Below are 26,938 nucleotides of genomic sequence, written 5' to 3' on the forward strand. Positions count from 1 at the left end.
CATCCGACTACACTTCTCCAGTCCGAACGACATTCCAATGTCATTGCTGTATAGCCTGGTAGTGTGGATCAGTGAATCGATGTCTCGTTCACTCTTGGCATACAGCTTGATGTCATCCATGTACAGGAGGTGGCTGACAACTGAATCAGAATCAGAATCAGAAACTTTATTGTCATTGTCATGAGAACAACGAAATTAAGAATGGTCCCCGATCATTGCATCATCCCTAGCAATATCAAAATATAAATAAAACAATAAAATTCAATAAATAAAATAGATAGAATACTTAAAATACTAATAAGATATAACAGTAAAACATTCACATACATTCCCACACACATGCTTCAGACCGTGCATAGATTAACACAAGAGTGGCGTGATGGACATTTTTTTGTAGTATTCAGATGTGTTATTGCAGTTGGATAACAGCTGTGTTTTGAGTCTATGCTCCGTTCCGTAGTCGGTATCCGTAGTCGGTATCCGTAGTCGGTATCCGTAGCCAGTCTTGTTAATGATCTCACTGAGGGGGTTCAGGCCTATGCAGAACAGCAGTGGGGACAGAGCATCTCCTTGGTAGATCCCGCACTTGATGGTGACTTGTGCTATGGGCTTGGAGTTGGCCTCTAGTGTTGTACGCCACATCCCCATTGAGTTCCTGATGAAGGCTCTTAGGGTCCCATTGATCTTGTACAATTCTAGGCATTCCAGTATCCAGCTGTGGGGCATTGAGTCATAGGCCTTCTTGTAATCAATCCAGGCAGTGCACAGGTTGGTCAGTCTGGTCTTGCAGTCTCGGCTGACTGTTCTGTCTACCAGTAGCTGGTGTTTTGCGCCTCTGGTATTCTTGCCAATTCCTTTCTGTGTCCCGCTCATGTATTGACCCATGTGCCTGTTCATCTTAGCCGATATGATGCCTGACAGGAGCTTCCATGTAGTACTGAGGCAGGTTATTGGTCGGTAGTTGGAGGGGACCGGTCCCTTCTTGGGGTCCTTGGGGATCAGGACCATCCGACCTTCGGTTAGCCATTCCGGATGTCTCTCGTTAACTAGCAGCTGGTTCATTTGTGCTGCCAGACGCTCGTGGAGTGCAGTCAGCTTCTTTAGCCAATAGGCGTGAACCATGTCGGGCCCTGGTGCTGTCCAACTCTTCATACTGGAGACCCTTTCTTGGATATCTGCCACTGTGATGGTTACTGGACCCTGTTCAGGGAGGTCGCTGTGGTCTGCCCTCAGATCCACTAGCCACTGAGCATTGCCGTTATGGGTTGTGTCCTTCTCCCATATGCTCTTCCAGTATTGCTCCGTCTCCAGTAGGGCTGAACGATTATGGAAAATAATCTAATTGCGATTTTTTTGCCCCAATATTGCGATTGCGATGCGATATGCGATTATTTTTTAAGGTCTTTGTCTTCTGTATTATTAAACAAAGACAAGCAATACATCATATAGTATGGGCAATACTATATTACATTAATTTTAAACTGTTCTTTCCTGGAAGACAGACCTCTGTTATGATGACATGAGGTGATGCATGAATTGATGACTGACATTTTTATTTAACTTCTTCAATCACAACAGTATATTTGAACATACACAATAGTTTATTTTTAGCTTACAAACATCTGAGCATAAAGTGCTGACAAGGAACCCTGGTGTAAACATTAAAATGAAAGTCAGTACAATGTGCAGATTACAGAAATATACATAAAAAAAATCAGTGGCTTTACCACACTCAGTTTTTCGACATCTGTGAACTACTAGACAGTCATTCAATTAAAAAATAATATTAAATAAATAAAACTAATAAATAAAAAATACACACATCTTACTGATCTCTGCAGTCAGTAACATTACACATAAAGTGCAAACATAATAGCAATTGTATAAACACACACACAAACACGCCTTTCAAATTTAAAGGCGTGAAATTGGACGGTCTAGTTCTGATTAGCGTCACCGCTGTCTCGGTGGAGTTTAATAAACTCGGCCGTCTGCTTCTTGCTATCTAAAATATAACCAGACACTGGTGTAAATTCTCGACTGTCTCATACTTCTGTTTAATAAGTTTTCTGTTTGACGTTTAGTCAGCTGTGTGAAAACCAAGGAGGAACCCACCCGGGGGATTAATAAAGTTTTATTTTATCTAATCTAATAACTTTAATCTCAGCCAAACCGATTTTTTCATACCGTATTTCTCACACTTACATGCTTCAGATCATGCAGTTTATAAATGATGATTTAATTTATTAAGGGAGACAAAGTTATCAAAGTTATTAAATCCATTTGGCTCCCTACTCTTTCCCTCCTAATCCTAATAACTGGTTGCACCACCCTTGGCAGCACAAACTGGAATCAAGCATTTGTAATAAGTGGCAATGAGTCTGAAATCACCTCGCATGTGGAGGAATTTGGCCCACTTTTCTGAATTATTTTCATTCAGCCACACTGGAGGGTTTTTGAGCATGATCGGCCTGTATTGCTTTTTTTTTTTGTTTGTTTGTTTGGGGTTTTTTGAGCCATTTGGACTTGCTAGTATGTTTCAGATCATTGTCCTGCTGCATAACCCAGGTGTGCTTGAGCTCCAGAGAATGAACTTTGTGATCTTCTGGATGAGTTGTTGATGGCTTCTGGGGTAATTTTGGTCAATTTCTGGATATTGGCTCTCGCCATGGTTCACTGGAGTCCCAAAGCTTTAGAAATAGTTTATAACCCTTTCCAAACTGATAGATGTCACTGACTTTATTTCCCAGCCATTTCTTCAGATTATGGCATGATAATGTCATAGTTTTGTTTAATCTTTCTGCCTGCTTCACTTTGTCAGACCAGTTATACTTTTAGCGATTCCCTGATTCAACAGGTTTGATAGTTATCACACTTGGATGTGGCTAGTGAAATTGAATACAGCTTTCCAACTAATGTTGTTAATTCATGATTTTACTTTTTCACATAAGGCCAAATAAGTTTGGTTTTTACATTAATAAATGAAATCCTCATTTAAAAATTGGATGTTGTATTTATTCTTTGTCTAATAATAAAATTGGTTTGATGATCTGAAACATTTAAGAGTGATAAATATGCCAAAAAAGAAATTAGGAAGAAGCAAGTACTTTTTCACAGCACTGCATAGCCTAGACCAGGTGTGTCAAACTCAAATACACAGTGGGCCAAAATTCAAAACTGGAACAAAGTCGCGAGCTAACGTTAATATTTATTGAAATATATTTATTCCTCCAGATATAAGAATGAATCTTTTCTTATGGACTCAAACACGTTTTGCTGAAAAACTGAATATGGAACAAGCAAAGCTTAATACTAAACAATATATATATTAGCTGTATAATACCAGTAGGCCAGCTCTAATAGTAATTTGGTGTGGCTTCGCGGGCCAAATGTAATTAGCCAGAGTTTGAAACCTATGGCCTAGACCCTAACATTAAAATTGCATGTAGTTTCTTATAAGCAGAGAGTAAATAAATACATTTTCAGTGGGCACCAGGGGGAGGGACAAGTGGGACAAGTGCAGCTGGAAGCGATAAACTTTACTGGAAGTATGGACTTAATTTTGGAAAAAGCTAGTAACACTACTGTAAGTTAGAAGCTATAAGTCATGTTGACCAGGGTCTATTTTTGAAAATTGTCCGCCTCTGTTTCTTACATTTGCAGAGCTTGAACTTCTTTTCTGTAAAAAGAAAATTGATAAATAGTTTCATGAACGTGTTTAGCAGGGTCAAAACATAAATGAATGACATATAAACAATGCACAGAATGAAGTATCAGCAAATGTGTCTACTTTCATAATTAGACACTGTGACATGAGTACCTTCATCGACCTGATGCCCACGGTTTCTTTGGTTTCCTGGAACACAGCACAGAATGACTGTAATGTTACTAAACAATTAAAAAGATGACTGTAAAAAGACAAGTATAAAAACTGCTTGTATCACCTACAACATGCAACGACACCTCTGCATTGAATTCTCAGAGCTTTATTTTAAACCATGTACCAATTATGCCAATCTGAAAAATTGGTGCTTTTGAAATATTTAATCTCAACTAAAATAACCTTCTCTACGTCTTGTAGAGGTTTTCCAGACACCGCGCTTCTAAAAGATTCTCAGATGTAAATGCAATAGTCACTCCCTGAGTTGTGACTCATGCTCTGTCCTGTATAAACTGAAGAAGTATTGTGCAATACTCAAGCGTATTTATTTTCAAAAATAAAAGCCTAACTCCAGACTACAAGTCTCTGCAAAAATGTGAAACCATGAAAGAAAACAAGACAAGAAACAAAGTTTGTAACGCTCACAATTTGAGTTACAGGTTAGAGTTATGTCTTCAAGTAACTATGTCACTTCTTTCAAAAGAAATGTTTAGATATGACACCACAGTTTTTCCCAATTTTACTCTATTAAGGAATAATGAAAAAAAAGTATGGACTGAAAAAGAAAACATTAAAACAGGAGTCTCTTTACATCCAAAAAGTGTACATAGCTTATTTAAGATACCTGTGTTAGAGCATCTCTCCTGGAAATAACCAGAGCGCCATAGGTCTGAGCTAGAAGACTGATGTAGACACAAGCAGACAGTAGCAGGACTCTCCACACCACAGGCATGTCTGGGAATGCAACAGCCTTTCCCGTGGCTGAAAACAAATGTGGAAGGAATTCTTAGCATTTGAGGAGTTTGTTCCTTCAGTGAGACTCCACCCACACTATGGTTGAAAAAGAGGAGGGTTACTCTGCTCCCACAACTGTTTACTAGAATATTGTCCTGTAAATTAGTGTGTGTGACTTCCTTAAAATAGTGTGTGCCAGGGACATTGGGAACACAAGGAAGCGAGTTAAAATTATCCAGTTCCAACTTGCCTATCCAGTGCCTGACTTGTGTGTGGGTGTGAAATTCATATTCTTTACGAAACTTTTACTTTTACAATACTTACTCACAGTTGTCTATTAAATATGGAAATATGACTCATGAAAAAAAGAAAGTAAATGTCAATAGCATGATGCTTGATAACAGCAAACATTTTAACCATGATTTTTAAGAAACTGCGGTTTTCACTTTTTAAGAATCATACGATTTTTCATATGTTTTCATATTGTGAAAAATCCTGTAAAACAAACTAAACTATAACTTTGATTTGGCGCTATATTAATAAAATTTGCTTGTTTTGAATTATGGGAGAGTTCAGGTAGAAGAAGGTGGAGGAATTATACTCTTAAAGTTATTTACAACAGACAGGCGGTTACATCAGAAAGTCATTTACAATGAAATGCATTCCCCACTTCTGTGTAATCCTTTATTGTAAATGTAAATGTTATTATGAAGTGATCAGACAAAAGAGGGTTTTCAGAGAATACTGTTATGTTCAATGTCTATGCCATATGTCAGAACAAGATCTTGAGTGTGATTACAGTGATGGGTGGGTTCTTTTACATTTTGCGGGAAGACAATTGATTCTAATAATAGGTTACATACATTTTTGAGGTTGTCATTTTTAGCATCTATTTAGGGAAATAAAATAAAAGAGGCCTATAAACCAGATAAAATATGATTAAATCCATTTGCAATCTGAAGAAAAACAAAATAAGAAAGAGTAATAAATATTGAAAAACAAGGCAATAAAGCAATAAAGATCCAGCTTGAAGATAGAAATTGAGTATAGATAACTCTATCTGAACTGTATATGGTGTACTTACCAATATAATCGTAATCCCATGAATACGACGCCCTGGGCGAATCATCATAATCATATTCTTGAACAGGGAGAATAAAATCCAAATCAACACGAATACAACAAATTGACTTTGTCCCATAAATCTTTTTTGTGATTTATCGTTGAAAAAAAAAAAATCACTTACTCATTTTTTCAGCCTGCTGTCTTTGCTCTGTGAGAAAAAACAGACAGATAACAGTTTTAAACTGGAGCTCCAGCTTCTGCTTTTATACTTCACTAAAGGGGAATAATATGTGGAAAATGTAAACTCAGTCACCAGTTCTCTTTATGAATGAGCTGCAGCCATGCTTTGCTTTTGTGGTAAAGCTTGACTGCAGCCATTTCAAAGTGACACTTGACAAACACACACACACACACACACACACACAGACCCCTCCGATTCATCAGTCAATATAGTTTTTGTCTCTTTAAGAAAAGCCAGTCCAGTGTTTTACATTTTTAAACTCTGTTTTCTCCAGGTACCTTCAGTCAGCTTGTCAGCAATAAGAGGGCTGCTTGTCGAGTCTTCGGTTTCGGGCTTGGTAACAACCATGGATGTGAGAGGGGTGACAAAGCTGTACTGCAGGGACATATCCAGGGCCTTGGCTGTTGTGTTGGCTTTCTCATCTGGTGTACCGCTCTTGCTGCCAGAAGGAAAATATATGTATTACTACAGGGAAATCTATAAAAGAACATCAAATGATTAAAATGAGCGTCCTGGTAAAAGAACAAGTGTCATCAAAGACTATATATCATACCATATTTCTTATGAGAACAATGTGCCTTAGCAGCCAAACTGAACTGATTTAAACTGACCTCTTGTCCAGTAACTGCTGGATAGTGAGGTAGGCCCACAACCGCTCGGTAAAATCTCCAAAGATGTACTCCTCGTCTGGGTAAAAAACATCCCAGTCTGCAGCACTCACTTGACCCTGGACTCTGAAGTCTTCTTCGAGCTTCAGGAGAAACAAAAGATAAAATCCATATGAACCAGAGTAAAACAAATAAATATAGGCTATGTCTACTCAATGTCTCAATGTTTCTGCCATTTCTTTTGTTTTTCTTTTTTTCCTCACCCCCTGTCCAACCACTTCCACCAGGAAGTTGTCAAGGTTGTCGTCAATTAAATGGCCAGCCACAACAATCTCTGTGCCATTAAACAAGTAGCTAAAGTGGCTGGTGGTCAGAGAATCCACTGCATTGTCAGGATAGTGCATGTCCACCTCTAAAAGTAGAGGGCTGGCCACTTCGTCATAGAAACCCTGAAATAAAAGCATACACACACTTTATCACTTTTGCTTATTCCAATTTTCTGTTATAAATTTAGCATGAAATATTGACTACATAATTCATAGGAATATGGCATAACTGCAGTGCTTTAAATGAAGATGTACCAAACATAAAATCAAAGAAAAAATGACAATGTTTGTCTGGCGCCAGAAATCGAACCCACAGAAGGGGGGCCTGAAAGCAGAAGGTTCAGCCTCCCATTCTACTTTAAAATAACCTAGGAACCACAAGTAAGAGAGCTCTAAGTGCCCTACTGAGGTGCTAAATTACTATGAGGTCTCTAAGAGAAGGCGGGGCCTGAGTATTTAAGAGCTTGTATGTGATGTAACAGGGAGCCAATAAAGAGAAGCCAGTCCCAGAGAAATATACTCTCTCTTTTTAGTCAGTACTCTCACTGCAACATTTTGGATCAACTGAAGTCTTTTAGAGAATTTTTTAGAAGTTAGAAATGCATGAACTAGTTTTTCAACATTATTCTGAAACAGGATTTTTGAAATTTCAGAATCGGAATCAGAATGGGGTTTATTGCCAAATGTTGAGCAGGTTTACAACGGTGCTGCGGTGCTTCAGTGCAAACATGCTGTCATAAATAGCACTTAAATAGACATGGAAAAAAATAAAAGTAGGGATAAGAATTAAAAGTGCTACGTGGAAAGATATGTGCAAGAGATATACATGAGATATATACATGAGAATAAGAATTAAGAGTGCTACGTTGAAAGATATATACATGAGTGCAGGTGGTGATCAGTGCCAAACATAGAATGATGCAGTGACACAGCGTAGGGTCATGTGTTAGTGGCGGGTACAGTCATATGGTTATTGTTCATGTGTCCAACAGCAGAGGGGAAGAAACTGTTCTTATGGCGAGAGGTTCTGGTGCGAATGGACCGGAGCCTCCTGCCTGAGGGGAGCAGGTCAAACAGACTGTGTCCAGGGTGAGAAGGGTCAGCTGAGATCCGAGCTGCACGCCGCAATGTCCTGGAGGTGTACAGGTCCTGCAAAGATGGGAGTCTGCAGCCAATCACCTTCTCAGCAGAGCGCACAACACGCTGCAGTCTCTGTTTGTCCCTGATAGTGGCTCCAGCGTACCACACGGTGATGGAGGAGGTGAGGATGGACTCGATGATTGCAGTGTAGAATTGTATCATCGTCCGTGTTGGCAGGGTGAATTTCTTCAGCTGCCTCAGGAAGTACATCCTCTGCTGGGCTTTCTTGATGACGGAGGTGATGGTGGGCTCCCACTTCAGGTCCTGGGTGATGGTGGTACCCAGGAAGCGGAATGAGTCCACAGAGGTGATGGGGGTGTCAGTCAGGATGATGGGGGGGAGTGGGGCTGTGTGCTTCCTGAAGTCCACAATAATCTCCACTGTCTTCTGGGCATTCAGCACCAGGTTGTTGTGGCTGCACCAGGACACCAGACGTTCAACCTCCCTCCTGTAGGCAGACTCGTCCCCGTCCGAGATGAGTCCAATAACGGTGGTGTCATCTGCAAACTTGATTAGCTTGACAGACTGGTGGGTGGAGGTGCAGCAGTTGGTGTACAGGGAGAAGAGCAGAGGAGAAAGAACACAGCCCTGAGGGGAGCCGGTGCTGATGGTCCGGGAGTCCGAGACATTCTTTCCCAGCCTCACATGCTGCTTCCTGTCCGTCAGGAAGTCAGTGATCCACCGGCAGATGGGATCAGGCACATTCACCTGGGAAAGCTTGTCTCGGAGATGGTCTGGAAGGATGGTGTTGAAGGCAGAGCTGAAGTCCACAAACAGGATCCTGGCGTAGGTTCCTGGGGAGTCCAGATGCTGCAGGATGAAGTGTAGGGCCATGTTGATGGCGTCGTCTACAGACCTGTTGGCTCTATATGCAAACTGCAGGGGGTCCAGGAGGGGGGCCGTGAGGGTCCTGAGATGGGAGAGAACTAGGCGCTCAAAAGACTTCATGACCACAGATGTCAGAGCCACGGGTCTGTAGTCATTTAGTCCAGTGATCCTAGGTTTCTTGGGGACAGGGATTATGGTGGAGGACTTGAAGCAGGCAGGCACATGACATGCCTGCAGTGAGGAGTTGAAAATGCCAGAAAACACTGGGGCCAGCTCGTTTGCACAGTGTCTGAGGGTGGCAGGAGACACACCGTCTGGGCCGGGAGCTTTCCGAGCATTCAGGTTCTTAAACTGCTTCCTCACATCTGCTTCATGAATATGAAGAGTTGTGGTGGGAGGAGGTGGTGTGAAATCCTCTTTTGTGTGGGGTGAGGAGGGGGGTGTTGTAGGTGAACGGTTTGAAGGTGGTGATGGCTCTATGTAGGGGGGAGAGGTGGGGGAATTAGTGTCCAAAGTGTCTCTATTGTTGGGGCCGTTGGAGGTGTGAAGGCTGCCTGATGGCTCGTCAAAACGGCAGTAGAAGTCGTTAAGGGTGTTGGCTAAGAGCAAGTCATCAGTGGAGTGGGGGGTTTTAGGCTTGTAGTTTGTGATATTCCTAAAACCTTTCCACACAGAGGCCGAGTCATTCTCTGAGATCTGCTGCTGCATTTTCTCAGAGTGCTGATGTTTAGCAATGTCCACTTCTTTAGTGAACCTGTACTTGGCCTCTCTGTAGCAGTCCCTGTCTCCGCTTCTGAACGCCTTTCTCTTTTCCAGCCACAGCTTTTTGAGTTTAGGAGTAAACCAGGGTTTGTATACGGTTATAACTCACCCTGGCACAATGCTGTCCTCACAGAAGTGGATATAGGAGGTGACAGTGTCCGTAAACTCGTCCAAGGACCCCAAAGCGCTTTACATATCCAGTCATCCACACATTCACACACTGGTGATGGCAAGCTACATTGTAGCCACAGCCACCCTGGGGCGCACTGACAGAGGCGAGGCTGCCAGACACTGGCGCCACCGGGCCCTCTGACCACCACCAGTAGGCAACGGGTGAAGTGTCTTGCCCAAGGACACAACGACCGAGACTGGCCAAGCCGGGGCTCGAACCGGCAACCTTCCGATTACAAGGCGAACGCCCAACTCTTGAGCCACGATCGCCCCCAAGAAGACTGTTTACTTAGCCTAGCAGGGCGAAGGACACTGTCTCAGCTGAACTCTGGACACGCACACACATACATATACACTGATATGCACACACTCATCCCTCCTCTCTTTCCAAACGCCTTCGATGCTTGTTCCCTCCTGGGAACACGGCGGATCTGAATGGTAGCGCTGGGCAGTGTGGAGATACAGAAATTCTTTTATTGCTGCCATATAATCTGCATCATTATAATTGCATTAATAACATTCTTTACAGCATTATTTCATGTAATAATATTTCTCACAGTATTGATACTGCATTACATTTGTTTATTGAAGATGTCCATTTGAGGATCCTTCCATTATGTTAACTTTTATTACAAGTACGGTTAGACGTATTTTATACACATTGCATATCTGTGCTTATTTTGAGTTGATGTTCAGTTCATTAAGGGTCTTAAGCTTCACTGGCGTGACTGTCCAGGTGATACATGCTGAGGGAAACTAGAACATAGAAGGATAACTGCAATGCATGCTTACAGTACATATAATACATATAATCTAGGAATGTGTCCGGCCTGAGGCCTCAACTCATTTGGTGTCTTACTATATTTTATTCTACTTGGTAATAGATGATCAGAGTCAATAATTAGCCTCAGAGACCCTGAGGGCTTGAAGTTTATTACCTTGTATGGAAGGTATTATAGAAAAGAGAAGTTCTATGTCTGCTTATAGCTATTAAAGATGTACGATTAACTGTGACTAATGTCTGGAACCTATTTTAATCTGTCATTGACGCCATGGGGGGGGCGTGTACCCCACTGCTTTATAAGTAGCCAAAACATGCATTTTGGTCAGAAGACATATGTTGATGTTTTCTCCGGGCTGTTAATAAACTCATCGGTTGATTGCACTTTTCTGGGGCCTCCGTGGTTTGTGACACTGCTCTACATTGATTGATTTCGCGACAGCAGGATGGCTGCTGCGTTTGCTTCGGATTACTCCTCACCCCCCACCCGACCCTGTGGCTTGTCACGTGTTCCATAATGTTGTGCTGTGGACATTTGTGCTTTTTTCCCCCAATTCAATTCAATTTTATTTATATAGCGCCAAATCACAACAAAAGTCGCCTCAAGCCGCTTCATAGATACAGAGAAAAACCCAACAATCATATGACCCCCTATGAGCAAGCACTTTGGCAACAGTGGGAAGGAAAAACTCCCTTTTAACAGGAAGAAACCTCCGGCAGAACCAGGCTCAGGGAGGGGCGGCCATCTGCTGCGACCGGTTGGGGTGAGAGAAGGAAGACAGGATAAAAGACATGCTGTGGAAGAGAGACAGAGGTTAATAACAGATATGATTCAATGCAGAGAGGTCTATTAACACATAGTGAGTGAGAAAGGTGACTGGAAAGGAAAAACTCAATGCATCATGGGAATCCCCTGGCAGCCTACGTCTATTGCAGCATAACTAAAGGAGGATTCAGGGTCACCTGGTCCAGCCCTAACTATATGCTTTAGCAAAAAGGAAAGTTTTAAGCCTAATCTTAAAAGTAGAGATAGTGTCTGTCTCCCGAATCCAAACTGGAAGCTGGTTCCACAGAAGAGGGGCCTGAAATCTGAAGGTTCTCCCTCCCATTCTACTTTTAAATACTCTAGGAACAACAAGTAGGCCTGCAGAGCGAGAGCGAAGTGCTCTAATAGGGTGATATGGTACTACAAGATCATTAAGATAAGATGGGGCCTGATTATTTAAGACCTTGTATGTGAGGAGCAGGATTTTGAATTCTGGATTTAACAGGAAGCCAAAACAGGAGAAATCTGCTCTCTCTTTCTAGTCCCTGTCAGGACTCTTGCTGCAGCATTTTGGATTAACTGAAGGCTTTTCAGCGAGTTTTTTGGACATCCTGATAATAATGAATTGCAGTAGTCCAGCCTGGAAGTAATAAATGCATGAACTAGTTTTTCAGCGTCACTCTGAGACAGGATATTTCTAATTTTAGAGATGTTGCGCAAATGAAAGAATGCAGTCTTACATATTTGTTTAATATGTGCGTTGAAGGACATATCCTGGTCAAAAGTGACTCCAAGGTTCCTCACAGCGTTACTGGAGGCCACGGTAATGCCATCCAGAGTAAGAATCTGGTTAGATACCATATTTCTAAGCTTTTCAGGGCCGAGTACAATAACCTCAGTTTTATCTGAATTAAGAAGCAGAAAGTTAGCAGCCATCCAGGTCTTTATGTCTTTAAGACATTCCTGCAGTTTAACTAATTGGTGTGTGTTATCTGGCTTCATGGACAGATAGAGCTGGGTGTCATCTGCATAGCAGTGAAAATGTATGCTATGTCTTCTAATGATACTGCCTAAGGGAAGCATGTATAATGTAAACAGAATTGGTCCTAGCACTGAACCCTGTGGAACTCCTCAGTGTGTGAAGAGGACTCTCCATTTACATGTACAAATTGGAGTCTATTAGATAGATATGATACAAACCACTGCAGTGCAGTACCTGTAATACCTACAGCATGTTCTAATCGCTCTAATAGGATATTATGGTCGACAGTATCGAATGCTGCACTAAGGTCTAGCAGGACAAGCACAGAGATGAGTCCACTGTCAGAGGCCATAAGAAGATCTTTTGTAACCTTCACTAAAGCTGTTTCTGTGCTGTGCTGAGCTCTGAAACCTGACTGAAACTCTTCAAATAAACCATTCCTCTGCAGATGATCTGTTAGCTGTCTGACAACTACTCTTTCAAGGATTTTCGATATGAAAGGAAAGTTGGAGATTGGCCTATGATTAGCTAAGACTGCTGGGTCTAGAGATGGCTTTTTGAGTAAAGGTTTAAATACAGCCAGCTTGAAGGCCTGTGGTACATAGCCGATTATGTGCCGGGGTGGCTGTAGCTCAGGTGGCAGAGCAGGTCAGCCACTAATCAGAAGGTCGGTGGTTCGATCCCAGGCTGCATGCCAAATATCCTTGGGCAAGATACTAACCCCATGTTTGCCTACTGGTGGTGGTCAGAGGGCCCGGTGGCGCCTGTGTCCGTCAGCCTCGCCTCTGTCAGTGCGCCCCAGGGCAGCTGTGGCTACAATGTAGCTTGCTATCGCCAGTGTGTGAATGTGTGTGAGAATGGGTGAATAACTGAATGTAGTGTAAAGCGCTTTGGGGTCCTATGGACTAGAAAAGCGCTATACAAATGCAGGCCATTTACCATTTACCATTATTAGAGATAGGTTGATCATATTTAAGATCGAAGAATTAATTAATGGCAGGACTTCTTTGAGCAGTTTTGTAGGAATGGGGTCTAAAAGACACATTGATGGTTTGGAGGAAGTAATTATTGAAGTTAACTCAGAAAGATCAACTGGAGAAAAAGAGTCTAACTTAACATCGATGGTACTAAGAATAGCTGTAGATAATATTACATCTGTGGGATGATTACTGGTAATTTTTTCTCTAATGATAAAAATTTTATTTGTGAAGAAGTTCATGAAGTCATTACTAGTTAACGTTAAAGGGATGGTTGGCTCAAAAGAGCTGACTTTTTGTCAGCCTGGCTACAGTGCTGAAGAGAAACCTGGGGTTGTTCTTATTTTCTTCAATCAGTGACGAATAGTAAGATGTTCTGGCTTTGCGGAGGGCTTTCTTATAAAGCAACAAACTATTTCTCCAGGCTAAATGATGATACTCTAAATTTGTGACACGCCATTTCCTCTCCAGATTACGAGTCATCTGCTTTAGGGTACGTATTTGAGAATTATACCACGGAGTCAGGTACTTCTGATTAGAGACCTTAGTTTTCACAGGAGCTACAGTATCCAGAGTCGTACGTAGTGAGGAGGTAAAATTATTAACAAGATAATCGACCTCTGTTGGAGTAGTATTCAGATAGCTGCTCTGCTCTATGTTGGTACAGGGCATTGAAGATGATAACAGTGGGTGGATTATATTCTTAAACTTAGTTACAGCGCTTTCAGAAAGACATCCACTTTGATAAAGTCTACTCTCCACCGCTGTGTAATCAATTATTGTAAATGTAAATGTTATCAGGAAATGATCAGACAGGAGAGGGTTTTCAGGAAACACTGTTAAATGTTCCGCTTCTATGCCATATGTTAAAACAAGATCTAGAGTGTGATTAAAGTGGTGGGTGGGTTCTTTTACAATGAGAGAAGCCAATTGAGTCTAATAACAGATTAAATGCCATGTTGAGGCTGTCATTTTTAGCATCTACATGGATGTTAAAATCACCCACAATAATTATTTTATCTGAGCTCAGAACTAAATTAGATATAAAGTCTGAGAAATCAGACAGAAACTCTGTGTAAGGCCCAGGTGGACGATAGATGATAACAAGTAAGACTGGTTTCTGAGTTTTACAGCTGGGGTGGACAATGTTAAGCATCAGGCTTTCAAATGAATTAAAAGTCTGTCTTGGTCTTTCATTAATTAATAGGGTGGTGTGAAAAATTGCTGCCACACCGCCCCCTCGGCCTGTGCTTCGAGATTTCTGGTAGTTAGAATGGCTCGGGGGTGTTGATTCATTTAAACTAACATAATCATCTTGCTGCAACCAGGTTTCTGTAAGGCAGAGTAAATCAATTTGTTGATCAATTATTAAGTCACTTGGAGGAGAGAGACCTAATATTTAATAATCTACATTTCACTGTTTTACTCTTTGGTTCAGATGTGGATACTGTATTGTTCTTTCTTTGTAATTGTTTATGTTTAAGTTGTTTGTTGCTGGTTTTTAGTTTGTTTTTTGTCTTTTTGGGAGCTGACACAGTCTCTATGGAGACGGGTTTTTGGGGGGGGTAGCAGGAGGAGAGAAGCTGCAGAGAGGCGTGTAAGACTGCAACTCTGCTTCCTGGTCCCTTGTGCAGAGGAGTTTTTTTGTTTCCTGTTCTCATGCTGTCCTCCCAGGAGCCCAGCATGAGTGGAGGTCTCTTTTTTTCCCTCTTGTACTTTCCCATTGTAGTGTATATTTCAGTGTTTTTTCTGTAACGCTACCGATCTCCGACCTGTATCCCCATGTGATGCTATTTCACAGCAGGGCAACCTGCACGTGGCGAATAAAGCCTTGATTGATTGATTGATTGATTGATTGATTGACTGATTGATATGAGTGCTTGTGTATAAATACACAAACAATACACATATGCTTTCAATTGTATAATTTAAGTGATCTAGATAGCTCTGTTTTGGAAGTTCAGTTAATGCTAGAAATGCGCATTAGAATTTGTATGTGCTTTTTGTAGTTTGTACGTGTTTTGTCTCTGGGGCCACCGCATATATTTATATATAAACATATATAAATAAACCCACTTTTTTATATTAGTAATTCCTTTTGTGCATAATTTTATATTATTGTTAATAATAAATTAATTAAAGCAACAAAACAACCTGAAGAGCCGGTTCGGAGCTGAAAGAGCCAACTCTTTTTAGTGAGTCAAGCCAAAAGAGCCAGTTCTCTAAAAAGAGCCGGAAATCCCATCACTGCTGCTGCTCTGTACAAGCTGCTGGGGGGCTGTTAACGATGGCCAAGCTATCGTTGCCCACATGGACTACAGGGCTCTGGCTAGCTGCAGGATTTTCAAGGGTCTGGAGCTGGGACTCCAACTCAGTGATTCTGGTTTCCAAAGCTACAAACAGGCTGCATTTATTCTAATTATAATTTGCAGGTGATTTAGCAGAAAGTATGTTTGGATAAAGCACACGAGGTTACACTGTGGAAGAAGTTATTATCTAAAGGTTTCTAAATAAGGGAGCTACACAGATTAGTGTGGAAGAGGAACTCGCACCTGGAGCTGAGCAGCAGCATCTGAAGCTTCAAAGATTCTGCGGGCCAGGCCTTTGTTTTGTTTGCTCATCACATCCAGGAAGGAATAATCCACATCATTTCCAAATCCAAGACAGTACAGAGACATTTTTCCCCCAATAGCTGTACGCACATTCTCCTGGATCTTGCCAGTGTTGCGCTCTCCTAAAAATGCATGCATGCAACACACAATGATAAAAATGCTAAACGCAATGTAATGTTAAATGCTGAACAAACATAATCTAGCCTATGGTATGTTTGCACTCTACATACTTACCCTCATTTGGCATTCCATCAGTCAGTAATATAATCATATCAGCACTTCTCTCTGGTAGCCTCTCCATCTGTCTGTCTTTGACCAGCATGTGTACAGCAGTCAACACTGCATCATTAATATTGGTTGCTAAAAGAAAAACACAATTCATGTTTTAAAATGCATAAACTATTAATGTTTTTGTGCTGTTAGGTGTTTGTTTTTTTGTTTTGTTTACTTGTTTTTTTGTATTTCTTACCTCCTCCGCTACGCATTCTTTTGATGTAATTCATGGCTTCATTTATGTTTTCCTTTGTTGCTTTGGTAAGTGAATCCTTCCAGGTTTCAATAACAGAATCAAACAGGATGATGGCAAAGTGGTCGTCTTCATGGACTTGTTGAAGAATGGCCAACATAGCTTCTCTTGTCTACAAAGAGTCAGAGGATGACGTGTGTCCACATGAACTTTGACATATTAGAAGCACATCAGGGGTCAGAACAACTTCTTACCTGCTCCATCTTTCTTCCACTCATTGATCCACTTATATCAATTACAAAGACCACATTCTTTGGGAGTTTGGGTAATTCAGGAGCAAAGAAGTGCACAAAGTATCCATTTACAATCTGAAGAAGAGACAGATTCCAAAAAGTAATGAATTTTAAAACAATGGTGTAATAAATCACTTTTTCAATTTGATCTTATTCAGTACTTGAAGCTTTCACTGACCTGTATGTCCCCAAGGTTCTTCTCTCGCTTCACATCATAGCTGACAATAAAATCTCCATCAATAAGTGTTCCATCACAACCTGGACACTTCCTCTGCTGCTCCATGGTTGGTGAGAAGGAGATGTGTGCCTGAAAAGGGAATAATACATGCACAATTATGATCCCAACTGAGATTCAACCGTGCAATAAAATGCAGCACAATAATCAGAAGGTTTATTATTGTATGAAGGTACCTTTCTGTCTGTGACAGTTTTCTCCACCAGAGGGAGCAGCTCATTCGAGAGGAAGGTTGCATGGGCGTCAACATAAGAAATGCCCTGAGGCTCATAGATGTTTGTCACAATCTGTTTCCACAAAGGCAAACATGGAGACAAGAGATCATTTCTAATGTAAATCAGGAAATCACCCTATGGGGGTTAAAATGTCTTAATGCAGGGGTCACCAACCTTTTTGAAAGTGAGAGCTACTTCTTGGGTAGCGATTAATGTGAAGGGCTACCAGTTTGACACACACTTCTCAAATAACAAATTTCCTCAGTTTAACTTAATTATGTGTTATCATTAATAATTAATGATATTCATCTATGTACAGACACTAATTATGTTAATTATTTTTCACCATAATTATAAAGAATGCAAGTAGGAAACAAGGTAGGAAACATAAATATCAATATGCAACGCTTTATTTCTATATGTCTCTGCAAGTATTTACATTTTGAAGTGATCACTTCTACAACATTTTCACTTACCACTAACAAATTTTAACAAATCATGCACTGTTACATACATTATTTTTGTATGTATGTAACATACAAAAAATCAACTTTCAAATTTTACAGAACTTTTCACCAAATTGGCAGCATTTTAAAGCAAATTGTCACATGTTACACTTAACAAACACATTTGTTTTTCAATAATTAAATTCAACTTTGACATGACACTGTAATGTTGCCACTGAGAACATCTAATATGGCTTTCTTTGTCTGTTAGTGGGAAACCTGGCATTGCATGCTGTTCACCAGTGTGTTGTAATCTGGGGTATAACTTGACACGGCAACTCTGAGTGAGTCTTGCAGATGTGCATCGGAGAGGCGTGTTCTGTGTTTGTTCTTGATGAAGTTCATGTCAGAAAAGGCTGATTCACAAAGATAGGTTGAACCAAACAGGCTGGCAACCTTCATAGCTGCTGTGCACACACCACTGTACTTTTCTGTGTCAACAAGGCACCAAAAGTTTGGTGCACCCAGATAGGCTTTGAGGTGGACGTCATTTTGCAATGTTACAATTTCGATTTCCACCTGTCCAGCATCCAAGCTGAACATTGAACTTAGTTGCTCAGCAATGCATGTTGTGTCCACATTCATGAAAGGATTGGAAACAAATGAGACACATGGCTCAAGCTGATCAAGGTCACAAAACCTGTTCTCAAACTCTTGACCAAGTCGGTTTATGACTTGAGTGTACTTTTCTGCAACTTTGTCAAAAGTCTCAGATGCAGAAGCATTGTCTTTCAGCACCATCTGCACAGAGGGAAAGTGCAGCACCTTTTTTCTCTGTAAATGCACAGAGAAAATGTTCATCTGGGCTTTAAATCCATTTAAAGCACTTATCATGTCAGCAACAGTCTTACCTTTGCCTTGCAGCTCACAGTTCAAATGGTTCAGTTTCCCAGTAAGGTCTGTTAAAAACACAAGGTCAAGTGTCCACTCAGTGTCCTCCAGCAGAGATGTGTCTTCCCCTTTGGATTGCATGAACTCCTTGATTTCACCCAAAAGTGACAAAAAACGAAGCAAAATCCGTCCCCTGCTGAGCCATCGGATTTCCGTATGTAGTAGCAGGTCACCATATTCAGCTGACAGCTCCTCCAATAGCACCTTGAATGTTCTGTGCTGTTTAGCTCTGGAGCGGATGCTGTTTATGATCTTCACGACGGGAGTCATGACGTGCTCGAAGCCGATCACCTTTGCGCATAACGCCTGCTGGTGAATGATGCAGTGGTAATGCATGAAGTTTGGGAACTCTGTGTCACCTTTACAGTGAGCGATGAATCCCGTATGTCGGCCGATCATAGCAGGAGCCCCGTCGGTAGTCACTGATACCAGCTTTTCCAACGGTACCTTTTTCTTCGCGAAAAACTCCTTCACCGCGTTATAGATGTCAACTCCCTTCGTAGTTGTCTTTAGCGGCAGTAGTGTCAGAAGTTCTTCTTTTGTGGAGAAACCATCAAATACCATCCGGATAAAGACCATCAGCTGTGCTGTACTGCTGCTGTCGACGGACTCGTCACACTGGATGCTAAACCAACTGCACTTTGCCAGATCCTGATCCAACTGATCGGCCAAGTTCCCGGACATAGCCGACACTCTTCTAACAATTGTAGTTGCCCCCAGCTGGACATCAGAGAGAGTGGAGATTACATCGTTTCCATATTTCTCGTCTTTAAGCACAGTTTTTGCAATTATCATCATTGCTTCTTTGAAATACTCCCAGTCTAAAAATGTCTTCTTTTTCTTAATCATGAAATGTGTAGCTCTAAATGAGGCTTCGGTTGCTTTTTGAGAGTTTTTCACCGGTCTCGTGAAAAAAGACTGCTGTTTGCTCAAACCTGCCTTTAATTCGCGGGCCTTTTCCGCTCGCAGTGTGCTGCCCTTTGGGTAGTTAGCATGGTAGCTTGTGTGACACGTTTGGAAATGTCTCTCCACGTTGTGCCGCTTTGCTGTTGCCACAGTTGCCCCGCAAATGAGACACACGCATGAATCTTTCACAGTGGTAAAAAAAGAACTCTTCCTCCCATTAACTGTGAAAATTATATATGTTTTCTTCCCTTTTTCCGCCATGTTTTCCTCATCTCCTCACCTTTGCCTTTGCTGGTCTTCACGGCAACTGTTTCCGTGGAGACCAGCTAGCACTATAAATATTAGATCATGATCTAATATTTAATAATAAACATTTTTTTATATATTATCTCTAACAAATTAACACCAATGCAATTGTGATTAAAAAAAATAGCAAGAAAAAATAAAAATAGATGCAGCTTACTGGTAAGTTGTTATGGTGAGCTATTTTTAGAACAAGCCCGCGGGTGACTCATGTGGTCCTTGCGGGCGACCTGGTGCCCGCGGGCACTGTGTTGGTGACCCCTGTCTTAATGCATGCTCAATCATCCAGGTAAGGAAATCCCAAAAAGTTCATTTGTGGATTCTGTTAGTGTGGACCTAGCGTTTTTAGAGGGAGAAATGTTTCATCACTCATCCAAGTGACTTCTTCAATCTCAGCTGACTGCATGTTTGTGCAACCTGGATTCACCTGAAAGTCCTGAACCAGTGTTTTGGGTTTGACTCTGGTCAAAAGCTCATATCGGCCCAGTTTCCTCTGAAGGAGCTCCTCATATGTCAGGACAAAGGTCACGTTGCTTTCAGCTGCAATATTGACAGAGACTGAAAACTTCTCCATCTTTCTTCCAGAAGCCCTGGAAATAACAACAACAAAAATGTCGCAGAGATATCTGAGAGCTGTTCCGGTGAATTTACATGATCTGTGTTTCTGGTTCATCTGGACGACTCACTTGACGAGTCCAGCAGTCTGTCCAGAGGAAACAGCCTTCTCGTACTGTTTCTTAGCTTTCTCTTTGTCCTTCACCTCTCCGACATACACCTGACCCTCGATTTCCCTGTGAGGCACAAAGATGGAGATAGACATGAGGGATGTAAAGCACATAAATGGACACCAAGATAGTGAGAAATTCAGCTTTGGAGCACAGTTGTGAAATGAAGGACTGGCCTATAAAACTGTCAGAATGATTAGAGAGGAAACAGACTAACATGCTGAAGTTTGTGATGAAAGCAGTCTTGGGCAGCTCCACTTCAAAAAAGATTTCCTGTGACGAGCTTGCTTTGTTGAACGCCTTGGAGGTCATGACAGTGTGGGCAAAACAAGAGGTCACAGTGCAGTCCACTGTCACACTGTGCACCTCCACCTGAGACAGAGACAGAAGGAAATGTAGGAAGATAAAAATGGGTTTCTCTCTATGAATCTGATTTTTTAATCTGAATTAAATCAACTCTCTCACATGTGTAATGAATCAGCATATAAGAAAAGAGCTGCCCTTTTATTTTCTGTTTAAAACACAATTGTTACTCTGCTCAGATCTTCACAAAAGCAGCAGGTGTTGCATAAATGTACAATTTATAATCTCTTGACCCTTTTTTTTTTTTTTTTTTTTTAAACACTCCTTGTTTGTATCACATCACTAAACTGAGCTGAGAGTATTTTACAAATTTTACCTGTGTGCTGTTCATCTGGATGGACTAGCTTAATATGTCCACCTGCTGTTTAAAGGAGTTTGCGTTCTCCTTTCATGTTGCAGCATTGTTTTGGGGGGGATTTTTTTTGCCAAACTGACCTTTGGTAACTCACATATTCCTATTTGTTTATACATTAATGAGGTCTAGTTTATATCAAGTGTAGTGTTTGAATTAAAAAAGCCTTTCAAAGTAATGAAAGGTAGGGCTGTTCGATATAACGATACATATCGGATGACAATATAAAAACATCTATCGTTTCATTTTACGCTGTCGTTTGTTTCGTGGTGTCGCAAAATAAACTGTTGACGGCAATATTTTTTCCATCGTTCTGATGGTCACTTTAGTCAGTGGCGTGTCTAGAAAATTTTTGTTGGGGGGGCCAGGTATGGGCACAGATTTGGAGAAGGGTGGCAGATGTAATTGGCAGATAATGTTAAAAACAATTCTACCAACCATTAACCATAATTCAATAACCCTATAAACCTAATAACCGAATGCGCTTTTAACGCTTATTAGAATGAGATTTTAACCACTACGGTTTTTAGATACTGCGTCGATAAAGTACAAGAGATACAATCAGTGCTTTGTCAGTGTTTATTCAGCATTCAAGGACAGCAATATTTGCATAGTATATTTACTGAGATATAGTGCACATATGTTTTGGGCAAAAACATTATTGAATATTAAAATACGAACATTTTTAACATGTATGTTAAAAATGTTCGTATTTTAATATTCAATAATGTTTTTGCCAATTGTAATTGGCAAATTAGCCAATGCAAAACTTTATCTGCCTGTTAAAAAAAAGAAGATAATCTTCTCACAAACTGGTGTTTGATTTTGAAACAGGAAAAAAGTGGGGAAACAACTGAAAAGACTAACATTTGAATAAAACCTGAAAGCAAGTAAATACTTTCTATGCTGCCTTATGGTAAACTTTGGTAATATTGATGTATAAAGAACAATACTGGCTGATGATGAAATACAGTCAGCTGGCATGGTGACACTGCCAGTATTAACCTGCAGGGCTGGACTGGGACAAAAAAAAAAATCAGCCCGGGCATTTTGACTAGAGACCGGCCCACCATGTATTAAAGCCATAAAGCCTTTGAATGAAAACAAATGCTGTTGTGACAGTGATGTACAGTCTTGTTGGTATATGCATGATTTCTATACATTTTATGTCAGATAAAAACTTTGTTTGCAAGATTCAGATAATTATTTAATAAAAGTGAGACATTTTAAATGAGAATAAGAAAGTAAAGTATTTCTTTGTGCCCCCCTCTCCCTGTTAATGCCCTACCTGGCCCCCTGGAAACACTTTGCTAGATCCGCCCCTGCACAGCTATCAGCTGTCAGCTACTTAGAAAAGGATCCTGGTGTTATTTGTCTCTCAGAAACAGTTCATAACTTCCCTTCAACTCATTCATGTCACCTAAAAGGTAAACCTGTTTCTCCATCACCTGTTCAGCTCTGATGATTCAGTAAGGACATCTCCTGGTTTCATCTTCATGTTTCCCTCTCACCAGATATCCAAACCGACATCATGACCAGCAGCTTTACAGCTGTGGCTCCAGCAAACATCAGCTGATACTAGAAATTAATATTAAATAAATTCTAACAACAGCTGATCAAGCTTAAACATGCTGCTGTTGTTTAGCGGGAAATCCGCTGGTTTCCTCTTTCTGGCGCAAAGTGGGCGATAAACAAACAAGAGAGGAAAGCCGATCAGCTGATCATTGATCAGTTTCATGATTAAAGTAGGAACACGAGAGGGAGGGGGAGAGAATGAGAGAAGAAGAGGCAGCTGTGCAGCAAAGACACAGAATAACTCCAGCTTTGTGTCTTTTTTTTTTCATTCTAGCTGAAGTACGGGACAAACTGCGTCCCCTCTCAGCTCAATACGAAACATGTAATATTTTCTCTGAATGAGGGACCATTCCATTTTTTAAGGAGCCGTTGGCAACTCTACTAACTAACCTTATGAATAAAATAAAGTTCACTATCAATAACATCATAGCACCCACCCAGCTGTATAGAAACTCCGTCATACTAGCTAGCACGCAGAACAAGTTATTGTAACTGACTGTAAAAAGTCAGCACAACGAAAATAAACTCCACCTAAACTTGGTTTATATCTGACCCAGACAGACTGCAGGTCATAACTTCATACCTGAAATTCAGTTCACCTGACACTTGGGCCGGCGGCCTCCTCGGGTCTCTCCTCCTCCTGCCTCCCCTTCCCTCATCCACCTGCTGGCCTCTGTGGAAGCTCCGCCATAGCCACCACCAAACAACTGAGTTATTTTTACACATCGGCCAGCATCTGGCCAGCCCACCACCTGTCATTGTTCATGCCATTACAAAAAAAAAAAAAAAAAAAAAAAAAAAGTCATCAGGCCACTGGGTAAATGCCCGATGGCCAGTCCAGCTATGTTAACTTGTTAATCTTTTGCCGAAAAATTGTTTTTTGCGGTGCCGGCTCTCCTTCCTTTGCTAACATGATGCTCATAGTGCAGAAGCCGATGCTGCATTCACTTACAATCGGATATCTGAGCTTCACTGTGAAAACATAAATCGTACATTTGATATTTCATTGAATTTTATTGTTTTAGCTTCGGGGTGGCACCTGGGGTGGCCAGCCTGGTTGCGGGATGGCCTGTGCCCCCCCAGGCCACCCCGCTGGCACGCCACTGACTGTAGTGACTATATTAATTTCTTAAAGTTCTCTCTTTCTCTTATATTTAATATAACCACACTACTGACGGACAAGCGCCTGTTTTTATGCGTTGTCGTTAGCAACAGCGACGGTAACACCTTCGCGTGTCCGCTTGTTTATGTTCCACATAAACCTTTCACAATAAAGCTCAAGATCCTGTTGGGACTTTTCATAAACTGAATCATGTGAAAGAGCAGATTATTTACGGATGAGAAATAAAAAAGAGCCGTCAGGTGCTAAAAAATAAACCTTAGACTCAAACGTTAGAACAGGCTTTTCCCCGCAGCACGCCGTCTAATGAATACAAAGAAAACAGCGGCAGTTACAACTTATGTCTAAAAATGTATCGTTTCATGCATCGGTTAAAACACTCGACTCCAGGTAAAGGACGCGCAGCTGGAAATGCTTCACGCAAGTCGAGCTGCCCGAGATTCACAGAATTTACAGAAAATGTTAAATTTTTGTGATTTATATCGTTATGGGACGATAGAATTCTTATATCGGGATATGAGATTTTGGTCATATCGCACAGCCCTAATGAGAGGCTGTTATAATGAGTTTGCTCATTTGGGGAAAGTAATAGAAGACAGGAGAAATCTTTACAGATTAATCAGCAGCCCCGACACTACACTTTGATCACACAGTTTATTTGGCAGCCATCACTTCAGGTCCCTGTGAGCTTATCCACACATCCCATCGAGAACAACAAGCAGGTTTCTCTCCATGAATCTGATCTGTTAATCTGAATTAAATCAATTATCTCCCATCACCATTATCATCACCAGGAATATGAATGGATACATTTCTTACCATTGCTTCATTTGTACTTCTTTTCTGTAAGAAAAAAGGGCGATAGATTCAGTTCACACATAGTCTCTCTGTCTTAGTGAAAACACCTCATTAGGTTTAAATCACTGTTAAACTGCAGTTTCTAGTACTGCATCATATCAGCTCAACTTCATAACACAGATCACACCATTTTTTAAGACATATCTACTGGTAAACTGACAAATACATAAATATACGATGGAAATGTAGATCTTAGTGCTGCCTTGTTTTTTTTTAATGCGAATCGTTTGCCAAGTACCTGCAGTGATCTGGCAGCTCCTCTTCTTTCCTGAAATACACACACAGGATATTATGGAGAATACATGAAGTAAGTTTTAAGAAAAAACTCAGACAGTTTGTGATTAAGTTTTGCTTTGTTGTTTTAAATTAAATTACAGGACTACTTTCTGAGGACAATGCTGTCAAAATCATACCAAAATGTTTTTTCAGTTTCATATCACAAAAGTGTTTGACGTTACCTGTATGGCTTCATCGTGCCTGGAGATGACCAGAGCTCCTGAGGCTGAGCTGCTCAGCCAGAGGCAGGCGCAGCCCCACAGCAGCAGCAGGCGAACACCCAACAGTCCAGACATGATCAAACTCTGACTGAACACTGGCTGACTTCAGTGCAGAGCAAAACTCTCAGTGTCCTGTGGGAGGGACACGTATCTGTGTGTTTTCCTATATTGACCAGCTGCCCTAAGCTCAGTGTCCAGGAGGCTGTGAGGTGCTGTGAACCACAAAGATAATATTTGCTAGTTTGTGGAAGTCTGGGAGAGTGAATCCAATCGACACTTATTTAAACACTTAGCAAAGTGACAATAAAATCGACATCCATGGTTTCAAGATCAAGAAAGAAATCTGAAAAAGTTGGTTCTGTTCATCTGGACGTAACGTTTTCAGTGGGAGAAACGTTTCATCACTCATCCAAGTGACTTCTTCAGGCTCAGCTGACTGCAGGCTTCCCCAACCATATTGACAGAGACTGAAAACTACAGTGCTTTCTTCCAGAAGCCCTGTAAACAAATAAAAACAAATTAAAAAAGTAAAAACACAACAACAACAACAAGACTATCACACTATCACACATTAACAGCTCCAGTTAATTTGTACAATCTGTCTTTCTGGTTCATCTGGACGACTCACTTGACGAGTCCAGCAGTCTGTCCAGAGGAAACAGCCTTCTCCTACCGTTTCTTAGCTTTCTCTTTCTCCTTCACCTCTCCGACAAACACATGACCCTCAATTTTCCTGTGAGGCACAAAGATGGTGATTGACATGAGGGATGTAAAGCACATAAATTGACTGCATGATAGTGACAAATTCAGCTTTGGAGCACAGTTGTGAAATGAAGGACTGTCCTATAAAAACTGTCAGAATGATTAGAGAGGAAACAGACCAATGTTGTTCCCTAAAACAGGGGAAATAGTGAGGAGAAGTGAAAGAATGGCACGGACACGCAGCTCTCACTCTCACGCGTCTGTATATAGTGACAATACTTTACATAACATTAACGGACAAAAACATATTTTTAACTTGCAGATGTTAGCTGACACAGTCACGAACCTTCCACAGCAATGAAATAATACTTTAAGTACTGCATGTCGTTCAGTAGTTAACTTTTACAGACAGTAACAGAAAAAAATCTTCACACAATATGGCGGAGTAATAGCGAAAACAAGCATACACAACAACAGAGGTTTTCAGCAAAAACAGTCCGCAATTCACATCTTCCGCTACAACGAACAATGATAATGGGCTAATAAGCAACAGTAACACATGCTGCCACGTTTATACAGATCTGTGCATGGCACTTACTATAAACAGGGGAAATAGTGAGGAGAGCCAGATCTTTGAAGTGAGCGACGCGAAACCGCTCCCAATGGATTTTTATTATTTTTATTTTCCTCACGCTCTCTCTCGCACTTTTTTCCGCTTCTTCTTCTTCTTCTTTTACGTATTATTGGCGGTTGGCAAACAACTGCATGGTGCATTACTGACACCACTGGTATGGAGTGTGGACAGAAATCACGCTAAAAAACAAAACAAAATAAAAACAAACAAAAAAACCCACTTCATATCCTCCCAAACAACCTTCCTTCTCTCAAAAACTGAAACAATGCCTGATAACATTTATCCCCTGACTCCTTCTGCAGTAACTCTACAAGATCAAGTTTCATAGCAATGCTACTGAGATTTTGGACCAACCGTCTCCTCTCTACCATATAATTCCGACACTGCAAAATAACATGCTCCAAAGTTTCATCCGCTCCACAA

The 26,938-nt window shown here is 41.0% G+C and overlaps 1 protein-coding gene across 3 annotated transcripts in view; it reads right to left on the minus strand.

Moving 5' to 3' along the window:
* The window catches only part of LOC146709042 (inter-alpha-trypsin inhibitor heavy chain H3-like), a 40,268-nt gene extending 13,707 nt beyond the window's left edge, over positions 1-26,561 (minus strand). Inside the window, exons 1-22 of one of the 3 annotated variants that reach the window (XM_085456009.1) lie at positions 26,480-26,561; positions 25,808-25,912; positions 25,141-25,677; positions 24,921-24,950; positions 24,644-24,667; positions 20,632-20,786; positions 20,376-20,480; positions 20,117-20,279; positions 17,045-17,155; positions 16,812-16,940; positions 16,595-16,708; positions 16,344-16,512; positions 16,109-16,234; positions 15,815-15,996; positions 6,793-6,978; positions 6,533-6,672; positions 6,200-6,360; positions 5,862-5,888; positions 5,700-5,756; positions 4,506-4,642; positions 3,821-3,856; positions 1,535-3,679 (exon numbers count right to left, since the gene is read on the minus strand). In XM_085456009.1, the coding sequence (XP_085312135.1) occupies positions 3,599-3,679; positions 3,821-3,856; positions 4,506-4,642; positions 5,700-5,756; positions 5,862-5,888; positions 6,200-6,360; positions 6,533-6,672; positions 6,793-6,978; positions 15,815-15,996; positions 16,109-16,234; positions 16,344-16,512; positions 16,595-16,708; positions 16,812-16,940; positions 17,045-17,155; positions 20,117-20,279; positions 20,376-20,480; positions 20,632-20,786; positions 24,644-24,667; positions 24,921-24,950; positions 25,141-25,254 (2,247 nt within the window). In that variant the 5' untranslated portion in view covers positions 25,255-25,677; positions 25,808-25,912; positions 26,480-26,561 and the 3' untranslated portion in view covers positions 1,535-3,598. Of the gene's footprint in view, positions 1-1,534; positions 3,680-3,820; positions 3,857-4,505; positions 4,643-5,699; positions 5,757-5,861; positions 5,889-6,199; positions 6,361-6,532; positions 6,673-6,792; positions 6,979-15,814; positions 15,997-16,108; positions 16,235-16,343; positions 16,513-16,594; positions 16,709-16,811; positions 16,941-17,044; positions 17,156-20,116; positions 20,280-20,375; positions 20,481-20,631; positions 20,787-24,643; positions 24,668-24,920; positions 24,951-25,140; positions 25,678-25,807; positions 25,913-26,479 lie in introns of those variants that run through there. The other 2 variants (XM_085456010.1, XM_085456008.1) reach the window with 2 other exon arrangements.
* Between the last annotated feature and the right edge of the window lie 377 nt (positions 26,562-26,938).

This window comes from Copadichromis virginalis, linkage group LG5 (assembly GCF_057382275.1).
Source record: "Copadichromis virginalis isolate Kocher_CV1m ecotype Utaka linkage group LG5, C_Virginalis_male_GT1.1, whole genome shotgun sequence".
Taxonomy (NCBI): Eukaryota; Metazoa; Chordata; class Actinopteri; order Cichliformes; family Cichlidae; genus Copadichromis; species Copadichromis virginalis.